This window comes from Salmo salar, chromosome ssa01, assembly GCF_905237065.1.
Source record: "Salmo salar chromosome ssa01, Ssal_v3.1, whole genome shotgun sequence".
Classification (NCBI taxonomy): Eukaryota; Metazoa; Chordata; class Actinopteri; order Salmoniformes; family Salmonidae; genus Salmo; species Salmo salar.
In genome coordinates this window covers 78,908,626-78,931,655 of record NC_059442.1, presented here as the reverse complement: position 1 = coordinate 78,931,655, position 23,030 = coordinate 78,908,626, and the positions used below count along the sequence as shown (strand labels likewise).

At 42.5% G+C, this 23,030-nt stretch overlaps 1 protein-coding gene across 1 annotated transcript; it reads left to right on the top strand.

Moving 5' to 3' along the window:
* The first annotated feature begins 6,082 nt into the window (after positions 1-6,082).
* Positions 6,083-22,302, top strand: LOC106612663 (protein FAM83B). The gene is made up of 5 exons (XM_014214063.2): positions 6,083-6,284; positions 11,387-11,889; positions 17,170-17,334; positions 17,815-17,939; positions 18,617-22,302. Exons 2-5 carry the CDS (start codon positions 11,428-11,430, stop codon positions 20,748-20,750), a joined length of 2,886 nt encoding a protein of 961 aa, XP_014069538.1. The 5' UTR covers positions 6,083-6,284; positions 11,387-11,427; the 3' UTR covers positions 20,751-22,302.
* Positions 22,303-23,030: the final 728 nt, after the last annotated feature.

Genomic DNA, 23,030 nt, shown 5'->3' with positions numbered 1-23,030 from the left:
TAAAGCTAACTCTCTCTCCTCTGCTCTCATCCTTCTAGACCTATCTGCTGCCTTTGATACTGTGAACCATCAGATCCTCCTCTCCACCCTCTCCGAGTTGGGCATCTCCGGCGCGGCCCACGCTTGGATTGCGTCCTACCTGACAGGTCGCTCCTACCAGGTGGCGTGGCGAGAATCTGTCTCCGCACCATGCGCTCTCACCACTGGTGTCCCCCAGGGCTCTGTTCTAGGCCCTCTCCTATTCTCGCTATACACCAAGTCACTTGGCTCTGTCATATCCTCACATGGTCTCTCCTATCATTGCTATGCAGACGACACACAATTAATCTTCTCCTTTCCCCCTTCTGATAACCAGGCGGCGAATCGCATCTCTGCATGTCTGTCAGACATATCAGTGTGGATGACGGATCACCAGCTCAAGCTGAACCTCGGCAAGACGGAGCTGCTCTTCCTCCCGGGGAAGGACTGCCCGTTCCATGATCTCGCCATCACGGTTGACAACTCCCTTGTGTCCTCCTCCCAGAGTGCTAAGAACCTTGGCGTGATCCTGGACAACACCCTGTCGTTCTCCACTAACATCAAGGCGGTGACCCGATCCTGTAGGTTCATGCTCTACAACATTCGCAGAGTACGACCCTGCCTCACACAGGAAGCGGCGCAGGTCCTAATCCAGGCACTTGTCATCTCCCGTCTGGATTACTGCAACTCGCTGTTGGCTGGGCTCCCCTGCCTGTGCCATTAAACCCCTACAACTCATCCAGAACGCCGCAGCCCGTCTGGTGTTCAACCTTCCCAAGTTCTCTCACGTCACCCCGCTCCTCCGCTCTCTCCACTGGCTTCCAGTTGAAGCTCGCATCCGCTACAAGACCATGGTGATTGCCTACGGAGCTGTGAAGGGAACGGCACCTCCATACCTTCAGGCTCTGATCAGGCCCTACACCCAAACAAGGGCACTGCGTTCATCCACCACTGGCCTGCTGGCCCCCCTACCTCTGAGGAAGCACAGTTCCCGCTCAGCCCAGTCAAAACTGTTCGCTGCTCTGGCACCCCAATGGTGGAACAAGCTCCCTCACGACGCCAGGACAGCGGAGTCAATCACCACCTTCCGGAGACACCTGAAACCCCACCTCTTTAAGGAATACCTAGGATAGGATAAAGTAATCCTTCTAACCCCCCCTTAAAAGATTTAGATGCACTATATTAAAGTTGTTGTTCCACTGGATATCATAAGGTGAATGCACCATTTTGTAAGTCGCTCTGGATAAGAGCGTCTGCTAAATGACTTAAATGTAATGTAAATGTAAATATATCTGTTACTTGAGAATTATTTTGGACCTACTAGTGTAGGATGTATCACATTTACATAAGTATTCAGACCCTTTACTCAGTACTTTGTTGAAGAACCTTTGACAGTGATTACAGCCTCGAGTCTTCCTGGGTATGACGCTACAAGCTTGGCACACCTCTATTTGGGGAGTTTCTCCCATTCTTCTCTGTAGATCCTCACAAGCTCTGTCAGGTTGGATGGGGAGCGTTGCTGCACAGCTATTTTCAGGTCTCCAGAGATGTCAAATAAAATAAAATAAAATGTTATTGGTCACATACACATGGTTAGCAGATAACAAATAATCTAACAATTTCACAACAACTACCTTATACACACAAGTGTAAAGGAATGAATAAGAATATGTACATATAAATATATGGATGAGCGATGGCCATGTGGCATAGGCAAGATGCAGTAGATGGTATAGAGTACAGTATATACATATGAGATGAGTAATGTAAGGTAATCTAAACATTATATAAAGTGGCATTGTTTAAATTGACTAGTGATACATTTATTACATCAAGTTTTTAATTATTAAGGTGGCTAGAGATTTGAGTCAGTATGTTGGCAGCAGCCACTCAATGTCAGTGATCGCTGTTTAACAGTCTGATGGCCTTGAGATAGAAGCTGTTTTTCAGTCTGTTTTCCAGCTTTGATGCACCTGTACTGACCTCGCCTTCTGGATGATAGCGGGGTGAACAGGCAGTGGCTCGGGAGGTTGTTGTCCTTGATGATATTTTTGGCCTTCCTGTGACATCGGGTGCTGTAGGTGTCCTAGAGGGCAGGTAGCTTGCCCCTGGTGATGCGTTGGGCAGACCTCACCACCCTCTGGAGAGCCCTGCGGTTGCGGGCGGTGCAGTTGCCATACCAGGTGGGGATACAGCCAGACAGAATGCTTTCAATTGTGCATCAGCAAAATTTTGTTAGGGTTTTAAGTGCCAAGCCAAAGTTCTTCAGCCTGCTGAGGTTGAAGAGGTGCTGTTTCGCCTTCTTCACCACACTGTCTATGTGGGTGGACAATTTCAGTTTGTCAGTGATGTGTACACAGAGGAACGATGTGGATAGGGGGGTGCTCCCTCTGCTGTTTTCTGAAGTCCACGTGTGTCAAGGACAGATCGTGTGTCAAGGATAGAACGTGTGTGACATAGTTCTAGTGTTTTAGATGGTATCATCATATTACAAAGAAATTCCAAGGTAGTTACAGTGTACAAATGAGATCATTTGGGGAGATAATTTTTCACATATTTTGGGGCGCTGAGCTCATTTTAGGTCTGTCAGTGGAAACTTTAACTTTGTAAAAATTTGGCCAACTTCCGGTGCTCGTTTATGTTCAACACTGAACACTGAGGCTGTAGGCCTACCAACTAAACCAATGGAGCAAACATTTTCACAGGGAAATAGGTTAAGATGTTTATGATATAGCCTACAGTAGCCTATATGTGGTGTTTAATGCAGGCCTAAAGTACATTGCATGAGACTTTTAAGAACGTTATTACATTATGAAGGACCGTGGGCCAAATAGGTGACAGTGCATTGCATTGTATTGTGTTGTATGATGCAAGAAAGCACTTTACAAAATAAAGTAATTATTATTACCCATACAGAGACTTTGACAATGTTACCTACCCCTCTTTCTATTGGCTTATTCGCATATTCAAGCCTGTCTCAAAATACAACACTGTCCCTTTAATTAAGAGATAAGCTTTTTACCTGACTGACTTTTTAAAGAAATGTAGCCTACACTTTTGTGCTCTTGTGGGAAGCAGTAACTCCCATTTTCTGTCCTACACTTTTCTATAACTGGACTAATAACTCACTAACTAGCAAAGAATAACAACTAATGTTCACACGCCAGGCTTTGCTCTCTGATCATAACTGATCTGAAAAGCGCATTATCTCGTGGGTGATTGAAAGACCGCTGGTGGGCTACAATCCCCCCCCCTACCCCATTTATTCTGCTTGACTCATGTCTAAGTCATGAAGAAAGTATAGTATATTCACTTGTGTGAATATAAAACATATTCACACATCAGACATAACTAGTGTGGTGCAGGTGTTCTCCAGCAATCCCCAGTACCATCAATTCAGCTTGCAAGGGGGACTAAACAAAGGTAGTCAAGAATGACCTGGGTTGGGTTGTATTGTATAGACACTGTCTAGACATGACAAATGCCTACATTTATCATTTTTATTCAGTACACAAACACTCACAATGCTTATACTATATACACTGAGTGTAAATAACATTAGGAACACCTGCTCTTTCCATGACATAAATTGACTAGGTGAATGTAGGTGAAAGCTATGATCCATTATTAATGTCACCTGTTAAATCCACTCCAATCAGTGTATATGAAGGGGAGAAAACAGGTTAAAGGAGGATTTTGAAGCCTTGAGACAATTGAGACATGGAATGTGTATGTGTGCCATTCAGAGTGTGAAGGGGCAAGACAAAATATTTAAGTGCCTTTGAAAGGGGTATGGTAGTAGGTGCCAGGTATACTGGTTTGTGTCAAGAATTGCAATTACTCTGGGTTTTTCACACTCAACAGTTTCCAGTGTGCAGTGCTTAATTTGTCAATTGGGAGGTGCCAGAACAAAAAGTGAACTGAGAGGAAGTGATCTGGGGGGGGGGGGCTCTGGGATACCAGAATGCATGAAAAAAACACCCTTATAATACAGCATTGTGTGCATTATCATCACTTTTGTGTTCTGGCATAGAGCAGTAGAGAAGAGGCTCTTGCAGTAGTTGCACACATGGGGGAAATATGGCCTTTTATTAACACATTTCAAGAAATTATATATTATTTTAGAAGACTGGAGACTTTAGCAGAATCCTTTTTAATAAATTACCTAAACGACATACTACTTTGACACTGACGAACTGAGAATCTGAGAGTCATAAAAAAAGACTTTGTCTTGAATCCATCAACAGCCTAGGCCTATGTGTGTGGACATGTATTGTACAATATGAGGAGGAAATTATAGTCCTAAAAAAGCTTTCCAGTCTCACTGACTCAACCAATGATACATAGCAGCCCACTCACCGGTGATGGCCGATGCGTTTGTGCCAAACGCTTCTCGCTCTTGTTTTACTTTGTAAAACAATGCTGTTCGCTCAATAGGCCTATTTGGGAGTTGATACCTTGGTAGCGTACAGACAGATAGATTAGTCTTCTCTTTTTAGCAGGATCAATTTGCTTTCCAACCTGTGTTGTCATGTGATTGTAATTGAATTATTGTGAAAGGCCTGTTTTTGCTGCATGCTGTTCACTGACAGATTTGCAGCGCAATCGTGTAGATATGCCTTCTGATAGGGCTACCCACAATCCACAGCTAGGCTATTTAAAAAAAATAGGCTATTGATCCTCTGTGGCTAAGTTATAAGCCTACTCTTGGTGTAGCCTAGTATTTTGAATTAGTTAATTTCTCTCTGAACAGACAGCAGTAATTCTACAACTTTGGCAAATGTATTTCAATTTATCAGGGGTGCTGCGGCATCTCCAGCACCATTCCCTCGGCTATGATTCTATAAGGAAATAAATTATGAAGTGGAGAGATGGTTGCAGACTCATGTCTATCAGAGCAGAGAGAGGAAGAGAGATCATATAAAGTGAATTTCATTCTAGTTCTGTGAGAGATAGGCCTACAGATAGGATTCTCTCACCAGAGCAACGGCCAGGCTACAATGTTGCGCAAACCATATAATCTAAACAACAGAAATCAATTCTTAGAATATCAGGCACATTTTTACATTACATTTTTTAGGGGGCAGGAGAATTACAGAGGAGTCAACTTGAATTAACTCTGGTTGCTTTTATAATAATTTTTAAGTTGCAAACAGTGAAAATCATTTTTCATGCCATGAGAGGTACTGGATCCTGAAACCAAACAGCCCTTAACTAGTACTGGATCCTGAAACCAAACAGCCCTTAACTAGAGAGGTACTGGATCCTGAAACCAAACAGCCCTTAACTAGAGAGGTACTGGATCCTGAAAACAAACAGCCCTTAACTAGAGAGGTACTGGATCCTGAAAACAAACAGCCCTTAACTAGAGAGGTACTGGATCCTGAAAACAAACAGCCCTTAACTAGAGAGGTACTGGATCCTGAAACCAAACAGCCCTTAACTAGAGAGGTACTGGATCCTGAAACCGAACAGCCCTTAACTAGAGAGGTACTGGATCCTGAAAACAAACAGCCCTTAACTAGAGAGGTACTGGATCCTGAAACCAAACGGCCCTTAACTAGAGAGGTGCCTGATCCTGTTCTGGCAGAATCCCGTTAAAATGAAGCACTGCCCATGTGTGTCAAGAATGGTCCACCACCCAAAGGACACCCAGCCAACTTGAAACAACTGTGAGAAGCATTGCAGTCAACATGGGCCATCATCCCTGTGGAAGGCTTTCGACACCTTGTAGAGTCCATGCCCCGGCGAATTGTGGCTCTTCTAAGGGCAAAAGGGGGTGCAACTCAATATTAGCAAGGTGTTCCTAATGTTTTGTACACTCAGCATACATGTCATCAAATTAGTTAACATGCACTGTTAAAGCTTACGTACATATTGCCATATTATAAAACGTGTAAAGGCTCCTTTAAATTTGATAGAACAGACTATCAAAACCTCCATTGTCTACGTAGACACAATTGAACTTTGAACTCTCAAAGAAGAAGAGGTGGGTGTGGCTACCTATCTGAAACAGGTTTATGGCAGCCCCTGTGCTGTGAGCAAGTTTAAAGCCTGAGCTATTTGCATGTGAACTGGAATCCACACCCTCCATCCACAGAGTGCTTCTCATGTTGAGACACCTCCTTGTCTTTGTTTCTTTCAGTTGGCAGATATAAGCTTTTCCTCCAATACGGCTAAACAGTCAACAGAATACATTGAAAGATGCCGGACTGGGATTTATTGGGCAACTACAAGATACATTTTCTATAACTCATACTTTTAATGTAAGTAACTGCTATAGAGTTTAACATTAGACTGTTGTGACATGGAATGTAGAATATGCTTTCAAATAATTCAGTTGACTATGAACAAATAACGATAGACATATGAGCTAATAAGCATAATAATGTGCATAACCTCTATTCATTTAAATATTTTCTCATAAAAAGTCATGTATGTTGTTGAGGAAACTGTTTAAGTTAATATACAATCAACTTGACACATTGCATCATCACACAATAGCAGTGAAAGGCAGATTCCAAAACATTGGTTTAAAAGCACAATAGGGAAAACTTTACTAACTTTACTAAAACTACGAATACAATACAATTTTGTTTGTCACATGCTTCGTTGTAATGAGTGCGCTGAGAGTCGGGAAGCAAGTACAGGGAGTGAGTGTTTTAATAAATAAACAAAACAATAAACACGAAACACAAACAACACACCAACATGAAACAGAATCAATAACATTTGAGGAAAGAAGGAAGGGAAGTGACAGATATAAGGAAGATAATCAAGGAGGTGATGGAGACCAGGTGAGTGTCATGAGGCACATCAACAGCATCATCCCAGAAACCCTATACCCAATGCTGTTCATTGATTACAGCTCAGCGTTCAACATCATAGTGCCCTCAAAGCTCATCAATAAGCTAAGGACCCTGGGACTAAACACCTCCCTCTGCAACTGGATCCTGGACTTCCTGGCAGGCCAACCCTAGGTGGTAAGGGTACGTAACAACCCATCCGCCACGCTGATCCTCAACACAGGGGCCCCTCAGGGGTGCGTGCTCAGCCCCCTCCTGTACTCCCTGTTCACTCATGACTGCACGGCCAGGCACGACTCCAACACCATCGTTAAGTTTGCAGACAACACAACAGTGGTAGGCCTGATCACTGACAACAAAGAGACGGCTTATAGGGAGGAAATCAGAGACCTGGCCGTGTGGTGCCAGGACAACAACCTCTCCCTCAACGTGATCAAGACAAAGGAGATGATTGTGGACTACAGGAAAAAGGAGGACCGAGCACGCCCCCATTCTCATCGACGGGGCTGCAGTGGAGCTGGTTGAGAGCTTCAAGTTCCTTGGTGTCCACATCACCAACAAACTAACATGGTCCAAGCACACCAAGACAGTCGTGAAGCGAGCATGACAAAACCTAGGCACTACAAAGGGTAGTGCGAACGGCCCAGTACTCCACTGGGGCCAAGCTTCCTGCCATCCAGGACCTCTACACCAGGTGTTGTCAGAGGAAGGCCCTAAAAATTGTCAAAGACTTCAGCCACCCTAGTCATAGACTGTTCTCTCTGCTACCGCACGGCAAGCGGTACCGGAGCGCCATGTCCAAGAGGTCCAAGAGGCTTCTGAACAGCTTCTACCACCAAGCCATAAGTCTCCTGAACATCTAGTCAAATGGCTACCCAGACTATTTGCATTGCCCCCCCCTCTGCACCACTGCCACTCTCTGTTGTCATCGATGCATAGTCACTTTAATATCTCTAACTACATGTACAGCTGAAATCGGAAGTTGACATACAATTAAGTTGGAGTCATTAAACTCGTTTTTCAACCACTCCACATATTTCTTGTTAACAAACTATAGTTTTGGTTAGGACATCATATAGCAAGTCGGTTAGGACATCTACTTTGTGCATGGCACAAGTAATTTTTCCAACTGTTGTTTACAGACAGATTATTTCACTTATTATTCACTGTATCACAATTCCAGTGGGTCAGAAGTTTACATACACTAAGTTGACTGTGCCTTTAAACATCTTGGAAAATTCCAGAAAATGATGTCATGGCTTTAGAAGCTTCTGATAGGCTAATTTATATAATTTGAGTCAATTGGAGGTGTACCTGTGGATGTATTTCAAGGTCTACCTTCAAACTCAGTGCCTCTTTGCTTGACATCATGGGAAAATCATAAGAAATCAGCCAAGACCGTGTGCGAGCAAGGAGGCCTACAAACCTGAATCTGTTACACCAGCTCTGTCAGGAGGAATGGGCCTAAATTCACCCAACTTATTGTGGGAAGCTTGTGGAAGGCTACCCGACACGTTTGACCCAAGTTAAACAAGTTAAAGGCAATGCTACCAAATACTAATTGAGTGTATGTAAACGTCTGACCCACTGGGAATGTGATGAAAGAAATAAAAGCTGAAATAAATCCTCTCTCTACTATTATTCTGACATTTCACATTCTTAAAATAATGTGGTGATCCTAACTGACCTAAGACAGGGAATTTTTACTAGGATTAAATGTCAGGAATTGTGAAAAACTGAGTTTAAATGTATTTGGCTAAGGTCTATGTAAACTTCCGTCTTCAACTGTAGATACTACCTCAACTAACCGGTGCCCCCACACATTGACTCTGTACTGGCACCCCCCTATATATATGGTTATTTTTTTAATGCTGTTCTTTAATTACTTGTTACTTTTATCTCTTATTTTTATCCGTTTTTTTCTTTTTTTTTACTGCACTGTTGGTTAGGGGCTCGTAAGTAAGCATTTCACTGTAAGGTCCATACCTGTTGTATTTGGCGCATATGACTAATACATTTGATTTGATTTTGATTTGAATAAGACTTTCCCGAACCGGATACTTTGTTTGTATCCCCTAATCCCAGAGGCTGTTCCAAAACTCTACCTGCAGAAAAGAGAAAAGAGACTCTCGGAGTGGACTTTTAGTCCGACACACACCACCCACCGCTTCCGAGTATATTACTCGCTAATGTTCAGTCTCTGGATAATAAAGCTGACGATATCAGGGCAAGGATTTCCTTCCAGAGAGACATCAGGGATTGTAACATACTTTGTTTCACGGAAACATGGCTCTCTCAGGATATACTGTCTGAGTCCATTCAGCCAGTTGGGTTCTCAGTTCATCGCGCAGACAGGAATAAATATCTCCCCGGGAAGAAGAAGGGCGGGGGTGTATGTTTCATGATTAAGTACTCATGGTGTGATTGTGATAACATACAGGAACTCAAGACCTTTTGTTCACCCGACCTAGAATACCTCACAATCAAATGCCGACCGTTTTACCTCCAAAGAGAATTCTCTACGGTTATAGTCACAGCCGTGTATATTCCCCCTCAAGCCGATACCACGACGGCCCTCAAGGAACTTCAATGGACTTTATTCGAACTGGAAACCACATATCCTGAGGCCTCATTTATTGTAGCTGGGGATTTTAACAAAGCAAATTTGAGGAAAACGTTACCAAAGTTTTATCAACATATTGACTGTAGTACTCGCGTTGCTAGAACACTCGAACAATGCTACTCCAACTTCCGGGTTGCCTACAAGGCCCTCCCCCGCCCTCCCTTCGGCAAATCTGATCGCGACTCGATTTTGCTCCTGCCTTCCTGTAGGCAGAAACTCAAACAGGATGTTCCCGTGCTAAGGACTATTCAACGCTGGTCTGATCAATCAGAATCCATGCTTCAAGAATGTTTTGATCATGTGGACTGTGATATGTTCCGGGTGGCCTCCGAGAACAACATAGATGAATATACTGATACGGTGACTGAGTTTATCAGGAAGTGAATAGGAGATGTTGTACCCACTGTGACTATAAAAACCTACCCTAACCAGAAACCGTGGAGAGATGGCAGCATTTGCACAAAACTGAAAGCGCAAACCATCGCATTTAACCATGGCAAGGTGACTGGGAATATGGCTGAATACAAACAGTGTAGTTATTCGCTCCGTAAGTCAATCAAACAGGTAAAACATCAGCATAGAGACAAAGTGGAGTCGCAATTCAACGGCTCAGACACGAGACATGTTAATCAACAAGTCTGTACAAGCTGGGCCAGCTGCAGTTAGTAGTTTAGAACACAGTGTGCTTCTGACAACATGAACACCTGTTTCTGATGTGTACATTCTGAAAGCTAGAATGTCTATGTATTGAAATTAGCTAATTACATAGTTATTGATTAACCAAAAAACAAACTAAGGGAAACTATTACAACATAACACTACACATGTCATTCCACGAATTGAGTGCCTTTTTACGAAAATAGGCACACGAAGTGCCTATTTATTTCACCTAATTTAAACATTCTGTCATAAATGTTTAACTTCATAACAAACATGTTTTCCCATCTCAATAGGTTAAATGAAGATACTATAAAAGGGACTATTAAAGTTATATGGTTGACGGAAACTGGGTCGACAATTTCCTTTTATATCAGTCACAACTCCCCTGGTGATAGGGGAATGGAAGCATGTTGTGTGCAACAGGGAGGGGCAATTGAATGCATGCTTAACTTGGTAAAACATGATTAGCCTATCTATCTATGGATAACATGTTTGGTAAAACATGATTAGCCTATCTATCTATAGATAACAGGCTTGGTAAAACATGATTAGCCTATCTATCTATGGATAACAGGTTTGGTAAAACATGATTAGCCTATCTATCTATGGATAACAGGTTTGGTAAAACATGATTAGCCTATCTATCTATGGATAACAGGTTTGGTAAAACATGATTAGCCTATCTATCTATGGATAACAGGTTTGGTAAAACATGATTAGCCTATCTATCTATGGATAACAGGTTTGGTAAAACATGATTAGCCTATCTATCTATGGATAACAGGTTTGGTAAAACATGATTAGCCTATCTATCTATAGATAACAGGTTTGACGTGTTGTGCCCACAAAACACCTGAAAATTGGCAAAAATATTAGAACCAACTCATCTGATTTTACACTATGATTTGAGTATTAGATGGTCAATGTTTAGTTTGAAAACATCATTTAAAAATACATATTTTGACCATATTAAAACAAAAGTTTAGTTCACATAACAGGATGACCACTAATCACATGGAATAAGTACAAATCTTTTAAAAAGTACTCAGAAATGAATTCCCCATTATAACAAAACATCTACAGCTTTACAATGATGGTGAAAACTCAGGGAAATCTTTGGGTTAAGTGGGATATAATCTTCCTAGAAGTTAGACAAACATGAACCGGGAAAACACCAAAATGGGGATTTTCAGTGATAACAACCTAATTTATTTAATTGAAAACACTCACTATCGCATTGTTTTTCTAACACATTGTTTCTTGTCCATTTGACTTCCAGCATCCACCATCTGTAACAGGGCTCACTTAGCCACTGGGACGATGGAATCCGAACAACTCTCCCTGCTGTCCTCATTGAAAGGAGAGTTGCAGTCTGAGGATTACATTCATCCCCACTATAAGGAAGCCTATCGCCTTGCTATCGATTCCCTGGTGAATTGTGGCAGAGAGAGCTACCAGGAGTTCCTCAAGGCCGAGCGGATAGGGAGCTTTCTCTCAGAAGATGAACTCCACTTCATCACTACAAATGCCTCACAGCCATTGCCTAGCAGCCACACAGAAGAAACCAACGGCCCAGCACTGGACACTCCGGCCAGCAAGTCCTCAACTGGGACGTACTGGCCTGTGCACTCAGACATAGTAACACCCGACCTGGAGTTAGGATGGCCGATGGTCATGCATGATAAACACCAAACCAATATAGATCTGCTTTTCCATCCACCCAGACTAAACAGCCCCACCATCAAAGAGGTGATCCGTAAACAGATTCAGGATGCCAGACAGGTACTGTAATGCTGCAATGCATTGTGTCCACAACAATGGTAATGCTAATGGTTGTTTATGGAATGCAAATCACAATATTGTATTTTTTAAAGCTGCTGACAGTACCTTTGTGGACTAATAGTAGAAAGCCTCATGTTTAGCTAATATTGCCTGCTCTCCAACTGTGACTGTCTCTTTGTGTGTGAATGTGATTGCTCAAGAATCACAAATGTAAACTATTACAAGACAAAGTGACAAATTCAATAACCAGATTCCTGGCCCCATTTTATTTACAGCACAACTATCTTTCCTCCCAGAGAAAAATGATACACGTTTCCTTTTCACTAATCAGTAGTGTCTGAGGAGGTCAGGGTGTGTCTATAAAATCAGGTTTTGCAACTTACCTTCATGAGTAAAGGTATAGGTGCCCCTGCAAAGGAAACTTTAGGTTACTTGCGTAACCCCAATTTGATGCATTCAGATTTATCCTCCCACTGGCCATCCCCAGAGTACCATGGCTACTGGGTGAGGGTGGCAAGTCTTTACGTATGTTTGGGTCTGCAGATCCCTGCGTAACAATGGCTATCAGGACTGGTTATTAAGCAGGAGAGTGATCTCTGCTAACCAGGGCCTGTGTTAGGTCTCTTCCCTGCCTCACTCACTTAGAGTAATGGCACCTTGTAGTAAAGAGACTGTGTTGCTCGTGCACTAGACGGTTAGAGGTGAAAATGCCATAAGGCAAGGGAAATGGTTGGCCATAGTAAAAGGGCAAATGGCATTCTGTCATCCAGCTTTGTATGTCTGAAGAGACCCAAGGGAGAGTGGACATGCTGACTTCCGTCCCTGGCTAGAACCTGAGAAGGTGCCGAGGTGCTAGTCCAAGGGGGGTAAGAGCACTTGGGGGTAAGAATGCACATCCTCCATCTTCCCATGTGAGCAATGTCATGCAAGGGTGCTGTTACAAAGGGAATGTTGTTTTTCCCCCAACGCAGATGTTCCTCCCCACTGTCGGGCGAGGCAGAGATGGGGACGGGCGGCTTATGTTAAACCCGAGAGAGATGGGTAGGGCAAGGAAGCCGTAGGCTTTGCAAACTATCCTCCTCTGCTGCTTAGGGCTGTGCCCTAGGTTGGCTGACTCATCCTGCCCCCCTTAGGGTGGATAAAAGAGAGTGGAACTTTGCTGCGGCCACACCAAAGGACTGTTTAGGTTGTCCTGGTTTAAGAGCTTAGCCTGGGTATTGTCAGTCTGCTGTGTTGCAGGGGGTCTTGGGCCAACTTGGTGCCCCCTCCATGCTGTGAGGCTGGGGTGAGTTGCAGTGACCAACGGGCTGCCACAGGGCCTGGGTTTGTGGGGCAGGCAGAAGTTGAAGGCTTTGCTTTCTTTCTTATACATGTCACACTTCGGCCGCTTGGTGTCGCATGTCACACTTCTGCCGCTTGGTGTCGACAGCAGGGTTAAACAACTCCTTGTGTGTCACAGGGTCATCCAGGAGGTTCACTTTTTCTTTGTCTGCTAAGAGCCCTTTCTCCCACCACCGCCAGACTCATGGTACGACCACAGCCTTGGATGGCAGTACAGGAGGCACAGAGGTTATGATACGTAATCCCAATCCCATCTGGATTCAGGCTCATCCTCCTCATCATCCTCTCGCTCACCTTCCCCCAACACTATGTCGTCAGACAGTGAGGAGAGGGAATCGAGGCTCTCCATAACTTCGCCCCAGCTGGGCGAGGTTATGGAGGGGTTGAGCCTCCACCTCGGCCGGTGGCTGAAAGAGACAGCTGGGGCGGGGGTTAGAGACAACAAAGCATTTTAACCTCCTTCTCAAACCCTCTCTAGAGAGTAATTTACAATGCTTACAGGAGTTGTGGTTCTCGAGTTCTTCCTGAGCATGTTACCTTCCCAGGCAATGTATGCATTGAAGGTGAAAATCCTTCCCTGCAATCATGGAGCCACAAGCACAAGAACATGGGGGTTCGAGTGCTTTTCTAGGCTCGTCTTGGGATGGAGAAGCAGTGGCCATTATGCAGAACAGGGCTATGCTAAGATTCCTGTTGTAAAAACAATGTGGAATTTCTTCGGCTTTAGTAGGCGTAAGCTAGCTAGTAGAAGACTTGCGGCTAATACTACCCAGGGTGTGCAACGTGGGCACACTACAGCCGCGAGGTTAGTGTTGCGTTAGCCGCGTGTGGGCAGTTAGACTTCGGGTAAATATTCTGCCACGACCGTAGAGCTGTGAGGCTAACCAGTCGGTCTAGTTAACATGAACGAGTAAATGCAGGTTTGAACCAGATGAGAGAAGAGTGCTAGCAATACTAGTACCATGATTGCAGGTAGTAGTGCTAGTGTGGTTAGCTACAGATCAGTCTGATTTTAATGAGAAATTAGGTATGTACATGTACATACATAATATGTACATGTGCAGGCATAAGCTATAGTTTTACTGTGGTTTCTCATGTGATTTAGTCTACATTGTCTAGACAGTACTAATTACAAGTATTCCAAGTATTAGCCAGATGACGTGGGGGTGTACTGTATATAGGTAATACTCCCATCCGTATGTCAAACCAAGTCAAACCTGTCACAGGGAATATGGTAAACATAGAGTGTCCATAGCCTTGTGATCACACACTAAGTCACTCCTTGAGATACTATACAGTATAGATTTTATTAAAAAAAGGAAGAGTCAGCACAATGCGACATATTGTGTATATTATGAACATTTTTCAACCAGGTCTAACAATGATAGGACTCATATATTGTAGTGTTCTGTGTGTTTTTTTTTCTGGTGAACATTTACTTTGATATACTGAGTAATTTAACAAGTGACACCAAAAAGGGATCAAAGCTTTCACCTGGATTTACCTGGTGGGTCTATGTCATGGTACTGTACATCTGATGGCCAGGGTATAATATGTACCAAAGGGGTTTAACATGAAAATAATTTGAACTCTAAAACAACAATAATAAACATTTTTTACACTTTATAAGGGCGTGCAGGGTCATGGTAATCACAGTCACAGTAAACACATAGAGTTCCTGAGCTTACAGTAACGCCCCACAAAAATAATTTTACACTTTATTTGACACTTTTATTGAGAGGGGAATACAGGTACACTACCGGTGAAAAGTTTTAGAACACCTACTCATTCAAGGGTTTTTCTTTATTTTTACTATTTTCTACATTGTAGAGCAATAGTGAAGACATCAAAACTATGACATAACACATATAGAATCATGCAGTAACCAAAAAAGTGTTTGTCACGACTTCCGCCGAAGTCAGTGCCTCTTCTTGTTCGGGCGACGTTCGGCAGTCGACGTCACCGGCCTTCTAGCCATCGCCGATCCACTTTTCATTTTCCATTTGTTTTGTCTTTGTTTTACACACCTGGTTTCAATTCCACAATTACATGTTCATTATTTAACCCTCTGTTTTCCCCATGGTTTTTGTGAGTGATTGTTTTATTGTAAGTTCGGTCCGATGTTTGTGGGCTTGGTATTACTTCATGTATTTGGACATTTTGAGTAAATTTCATTGTGTTACTCATCTCTGCTGTCCTGCGCCTGACTCCTCTGCACCAGCTACACCCAGAACCTTACAGTGTTAAACAAATCAAAATATATTTTATATTTGAGATTCTTGAAATAGCCACCCTTTGCATTGATGAGAGCTTTGGCACACTCATGGCATTCTCTCAACCAGCTTCATGAGGTAGTCACCTGGAATGCATTTCAATTAACAGGTTTGCCTTCTTAAAAGTTAATTTGTGGAATTTCTTTCCTTCTTAATGCATTTGAGCGAATCAGTTGTGTTTTGATAAGGTAGGTAGGGTATACAGAAGATATTTGGTAAAATACCAAGTCAATATTATGGCAAGAACAGGTCAAATAAGCAAAGAGAAACGACAGTCCATCATTACTTTAAGACATGAAGGTCAGTCAATCTGGAACATTTTATGAACTTTGAAAGTTTCTTCAAGTGCAGTCGCAAAAACCATCAAGAGCTTTGATGAAACTGGCTCTCATGAGGACAGCCACAGGAATGGAAGACCTAGAGTTACCTCTGCTGCAGAGGATAAGTTCATTAGAGTTACCCGCCTCAGAAATTGCAGCCCAAATAAATGCTTTACGGAGTTCAAGTAACAGACACATCTCAACATCAACTGCTCAGAGGAGACTGTGTGAATCAGGCCTTCATGGTCTAATTTCTGCAAAGAAACCACTACTAAAGGACATCAATAAGAAGAAGACACTTGCTTGGGCCAAGAAACACGAGCAATGGACAGTAGACTGGTGGAAATTTGTCCTTTGGTCTGGAGTCCAAATTGGAGATTTTTGGTTCCAACCGCCGTGTCTTTGTAATACGCGGTGTGGGTGAATGGATGATCTCCGCATCCGTATTTCCCACCGTAAAGCAAGGAGGAGGTGTTATGGTGTGGGGGTGCTTTTCTGGTGACACGGTCTGTGAATTTAGAATTCAAGGCACACTTGACCAGCATGGCTACCACAGCATTCTGCAGCAATATGCCATCCCATCTGGTTTGTGCTTAGTGGGACTACAGTATAATTTGGTTTTCAACAGGACTATGACCCAACACACCTCCAGGCTATGTAAGGGCCATTTTACCAAGAAGGAGAGTGATGGAGTGTTGCATCAGATGACCTGGCATCCACAATTCCCCAACCTCAACCAAATTGAGATGGTTTGGGGTGAGTCGGACTGCAGAGTGAAGGAAAAGCAGCCAACAAGTGCCCAGCATATGTGGGAACTCCTTCAAGACTGTTGGAAAAGCATTCCAGGTGAAGTTGGTTGAGAGAATGCCAAGAGTGTGCAAAGCTGTCATCAAGGCAAAAGGTGGCTATCTGAAGAATCTCAAATATAAAATATATTTTGATTTGTTTATCACTTTTTTGTTTACTACATGATTCCATATGTGTTATTTCATAGTTTTGATGTCTTCACTATTATTATACAATGTAGAAAATAGTAAGAATAAAGAAAAACCCTTGAATGAGTAGGTGTTCTAAAACTTTTGATAGGTAATGTAGGTGGGAGCAACAGTGGGAAGGGTGGACGCGCTGATTGAACCGCCATTTTCCATTGGGGTGTCATATGTGACATGTGCTTGGGAGTGTTACCACTGCACCACAGCTCTACACAATCCCTCATACTCTAATTCACAAAAGATCCAAAAGGTGGGTCCATCAACACTAAGGTGTTACAATGGTAAGCTAATTATTTGAATAAATCATCATGTTAACCATAACCTTTTTTGTTATTTTCCCTTTTTTCCTTACAGGTTATTGCAATTGTAATGGACATTTTTACAGATGTGGATATATTCAAAGAAGCGGTTGATGCCTCCATCAGAGGAACTCCAGTTTATGTGCTTCTGGATGAATTTCATCTGCAAAGCTTTCTCTCAATGGCTGAGAATCAAGACATCCAAATCCAAAAACTTAGGGTAAGTTCACAAACTCTGCTGCAATGTTAATTCATGTACTTAGAGGTTGATAATCAAAAGTATTGACTGATCCTCCTCTCATCGTATATACAGTATCGATTTGTTATTTTTTTATTTTCACCAAAGAAATCAAGTGACTATCTTGAAGTTATTAAGGGATGATGATGTTTTGGCAACGTAGTGTAGATGGATTTCAGAATTAACCTGAACCACTGAAAACTTAATTCTCACTTTATCTTGCAGGGCGAGGTAGTTTACAGGTTGACGTAGTTATTACCAGAGGTTTTTAGGACACAGCGAAAAGAGATATGCTTTCTTGTCATAGCATTTTACAAGGCTGCAATAAAGCTCTCTCGCTATTTCAGAGAGTCAATATATCTTTCATGCAAGAATACTAATAATAATCAGGCTTTGCATAAAGCGGTGTATTACCGTAGAATGGTCTTGCTAAGATGCCACTTTGACTATCTTGGTCTACAGAACATGAGAGTACGCACAGTGAAGGGTCAGGATTACCTCTGTCGTTCAGGAGCTACATTTCATGGCGCAATGGAGCAGAGGTTTCTATTGGTGGACTGCCAAACAGTGGTGTACGGATCATACAGGTAAATGGAACTAGGAGGCCAGTGGTTCAGAATAAGGATTTCTCAATATTGATTAAAATGTTCTTTGGCTTTAAATACAATCTACTTTATTGAGTCATTATGATGTTCTTTCTTTGTATTGTAATTGTGACTATTTGAACAGGCTAAGGCTTAAAGAGATAATTTTCTGGCTTTTGACCCCAATCTTATTTTATTTGTAACTTTTTTTTTTACCTCTGTGATGTAAATAATGCATGGAATATAAGTATGAAAGCTTGGAAAATGTAAAGATTTTTAGAAGTTCTGTTCATTGTTACTTCACAGGGCTTTCTGTAGAGACTGTATTTGATTTCTAAGTGGAACACGGAACTTCTCTTGAGATATGAAAACATTTAAGATTGGGTGTGATTGTGTCTGAAAGGATTGTGTCTGAAAGGGTTGACTTTTCAAAAAGAGTAACAGATAAAGTAATATTCATGTTTTACTTTAGACAGCCAAAGGCTTATCTTTGATAGAAAAATGTGCCATAACTTAGAGATGAATTAGAGATGCTAAGGGTTGACAGCAGACAATTTATTGATAATGCAAAACTGTTTACCTTAGTTGACCTCGTGCATAGACTGAGCTGAATATGTCTGTTAGAGTTGACATTTGACACTGAAGTAATTGCTGCTCTACGTTTCTTCTTCTCCACCCAGCTTCATGTGGTCCTATGAGAAAATCAACCTGAGTATGGTGCAGGTCATAACAGGCCAGCTGGTGGAGTCCTATGACGAGGAGTTTCGAACGCTCTTCGCTCGCTCCTCCATGCCAGCAGTTCTCGCCCCTCCCGAGGGTGTGCTACTAGAAAGGAATGGAAGGCATGCTCTGGCAAAGTATGCTTCTCAATCCAGCCAAGCCTTTGAGAGGAAGGACCAGTTGAGACATACCCTCGACACAGTGTACAGGAAAGCCTGTGAGAGACAGATGGGCATGACGAGCCCTATCAGAGAGATGGAGGAGAGACTTTATGAGGAGGAGCCATTTCAACACAGACCCATGATCAATCATGGTGTGAGTGTTCAAAAACACATCCAACAGTTCCAGTCTGCAGAGACTGCAAACTTCCTGAAAAGACACAGTTATGCTGGGGAGAGACAAGAAGTCTTGCATGTTCCACACAACACAAGGTATGGGCAAAGCAACTGGAATGTGGCTGGAGATGGAGGTAATCACTGCGCCCCTGGAAGAAGCCACTTTTCCAATGCTATGGATGACAATTCTCAGGGGGCACAGATGTACAGAGGTCACAATATTCGGCAGTCCTACCACGGGAATGACAAACACGTCCGCTCCATGCAGCAGAACATACCAACTTTGGAGCACACGGCTAAGTCCTTCTTGCGCACATATAGGATAGAGTCTTACCTCAATAACACTGACACTCCTATTGGGGAATCATGTGATTATCTGGACCAGTATGAAGCTCAGGAAAACAAAGCTAGCTTATTCATTCCCTCCAGAGTTAGGTCATCGCTTGTTTTCAAGTCCACTATTCCAGAGCAAGCGGAGACAAACAGTTACTCAAAAAACTCTTCCATACGTCAGGTCGATCCCTCTGCAAGGCAAAACAATGCACCGTATTACTCATTAATGCAATGGAATCCAGCAACATCAATGGAAAACAGAATGAGAGAGGATGAGTTTATAATGAAGAAGCAAAGTATGCAGATTTTGGATGATCCTAGGAATAACATTGGCTATGGCCCAGGAAGAGACCCACATCAATCTGTCTATGCCAGCCTGGGCAGAGCCAAAGGGGGACTGGTAATCAAAAACCCTGAGCTCCTCCAAGACAACTGGCACAAAAGGCACAGTGTGGCAGACCCAAAGTCCAACATAGACTACAGAGACAATAAAGAGTCCTCCAGTCACATGTATGGTGGGGCCTTTGTGAGGAAACAGGCAGATGGTGGTGGAATAAGAGTGGGTGCACAGAATGGAGGATATTCTTCAAATCTGAATGACGATCAGAGATCTGTCTCTCAAAATGATGTCAAAAACACAGTGGACATAAAGAGACCCGCTGTTTCCATTTGGAAAGAGCCTCCCTCCAGAACTGTGTCTGCAGCAGCCCTTGATATAAACAGCAAAGAGCCCACTTACAAGTCCACCAGTACAGCAATGGGCTCACCTCGTTTCCTCAAGAAGAGCTCCAAGAAAATCAGATCATTGCTCAACATACCAGAGAAAAAAGAGGGTTCCCCTCTAACCAAGGAACATGTCCTTCCAAAAAGGGGTGGTAGCTCAGACACCATAGTGACTGAGGAAGAAGAACAAAGACCAAACAGAGAGAGGAAGGTTGCATTGCAGAGTGGCACCGCAAATCCAACCAGATCCCCTACCAGGCTAAAGATGGACAAGAACCACTTTGCAGATGATATAGGAAAATCTTCAGCCCCTCGTTTCAGCACTGACGAGCTGCAGCAAAACCCTCCTGCCAGAGCTACATCCATAAGGACACAGGGGCAGCCTACTGCCATTGATGAAAGACATGAAAGGGCAAGCCTTGCATCAGGAAACTGGCGTAGCGATCAGGGGGGCAGTAGTCGTTTGTATAGCAGATTTGAGCCTTTCTGCTCATTTGAGAAGAAGCAACCCCACTCCTTACAACCTGCAACAGGCCCTGCACCCATACATGCCCCAGAGAAGACCAAGAGCATGCACTCTGCTAAAAGTAACTCCAACAATGAACAACACAACCACACTGGCAAGCAGACAACTAGCCACCATGAAAACAAACTGGGCAAATTTATACAAAGAGTAGGGAATTTCATTCACAAAAATAAGTAGTAGAAAATAAAGTTAGCATAATGAACCAATCCAACATGGATTACTGGTTGATTGATGACATTCAAAAAAGCAATCAAATTGTTGACAGATTGGAAACAGTGTACTGCACCATTTAACTTTAAAACTGTTCACATGAAGAGCTGACATCCTTTCAGGTCTGTTTAGAGCAATGGAAAACTGATCATTACTTCAGTTAAATATCATTGATTTGATTATTAGTAATACTTTCTATGAGGCACAAAGATATGAGCAGGGTCCAGGACAAGTTCACAGACAGTGAACTCAAGTCAGAGGACCACAGCTGAAGTCAGACCAGCAGAACTGGGTCAGCAGTACAGTCAGGTGAACAGGGGACGACATCGACAGCCAGGTATTGTTAGACCAGATTGTCCTGAGGCACAGTCCTAGGGCTCTGGTCATGTGGTAGGTGAGACATAGCGAGAGAAATAGAGGTCAATAAGTGGTCAGATGCAGGGAATCCGAGTGGGGAGCCGGCCAAGCAGAGACCACAAGGGGTGCCACTGCCAGACTACGCTCAATCATAGGACTGACTGAAGAGATAACCTACTGGGCACAGACGTCAGTTCAATGTCTGGTTTTAATTTACATTTGGTTGAGTTGTCAACTAACGTGAAATCAACAAAACATTTCACCATGTCATTGGATTTAGGTGAAAAGTTGGGTGAATAAAATACGAAATCCATTACGTTGATGACTTTTTTCAAATCCAATCAGTTTTCCATGTTGATTCAACATCATCACATAGATATATATATATATTTTATGACGTGGAAACAACATTGATTCAACCAGTTTTCAGTCTGACTAAAAGAGAAAAGCTAAAAGAGTGTGTGTGTGTGTGTGTGTGTGTGTGTGTGTGTGTGTGTGTGTGTGTGTGTGCGCGTGTGTGTACACTGCAGTGTGGGGAAACACTGAACACAATTTGTTAAGTCTTATTTGCTCCTCAAGTGCATTATTTTCTATGAAGCTCATGCATTTAATCCGTTACATCAAATGAATGAGCCTCATAGAAAGTGTTATCAGATATTTCTTTTTTAAACCCAAAACTAAATCAGCTACTCGATGAGAGACTAAAAGTTAACTGTGTTAAATAGGATGGATTCATTTATTAGGATTTATGGTACAGTAGCTTCATTTCCATATGAAACATTAAATGTCATTATTCAGTTTTAAAAGATCACAATAAAGCTGTGATCACAGACAGTGGAAAATATATTAGACAAACATATCCAGGGTATAGGATTTACAGTGTGTACATGTACGTTTTATGATTGGGTGAATGAGTTCATTTGTCAAAACCTACTTGCAGTTTTTGGCATCATTGCAGCATCTGGAGTGTTTTGATGAATAGCTTTCTTGGTAAAATGCTTTGGCAAAATATGCTTGAAAATGAAGTTCTATTTTGTTCTACTGTGGCTCCACGTGTTGTGGATACAGGTGTTGTGGGAAATGCAATGGTATTATAATGGGACAATTTTAGGGAAATGTTCATTGTGTGTCTTTGTAAATATAGTTGCTTTTTCCAAACAAATGTCAATGTGTTTCCTTTGATCGGTTGCTGTATGTGACATAGACCTACTGGGCAGCAAGGTTATTATAGTTTTGTGTTTTTATATTAGGTTTTACTTCTAGTAGTTAAGATTTTTATTAGAAATTCTGCTTACAGATCATCTTTACTAGTTTTTATTGAGTTTAAGTTTCATCAAAACATTTAAATATCATTTTTATAAGCTTAAGTTTTAGTGTTAGGGATAGAAAGTAACCTATGTGTGGGAGGCTGGGAGACATTTGTCTTGTTTAGTTTTTGTGTTTTTGTCTCTTCTTGCCACTGTGGAGTAGTAATGCATAAGGTGATGGGTCAGGTCATAGGTTAAGTTAGGTTTAAAGGTAAACTAAGTGAGATGAGGTAGATCAGTGGTCACCAACCGGTCGATCGCGATCTTCAAAGCATTCCTAGTCGATCACCAAACATTTCTGTAGAAAAGCCAAAGATAAAGACATACAGGATTGCGTTCCTTTTTTTCCCTTGTGTTGCGCTTTTGGCGGTAGGCACATTTGATTCAGAAGCCCTGCGCACCGGGTAGGAAAAGAGATCCCATTTTTAACCACTTAATTTGTCTGAGAAGACAAACTGCTTACCCGGCAGACTGGGAGATCTGTGGCTAAATTTAGTGTGCCTACTGCCCTGGCCAGTCAGATAGCTCAAATCACTGTGCCTCCCTACAACTGCCACATCCCCAGCGACAGCAAAGTTTGATA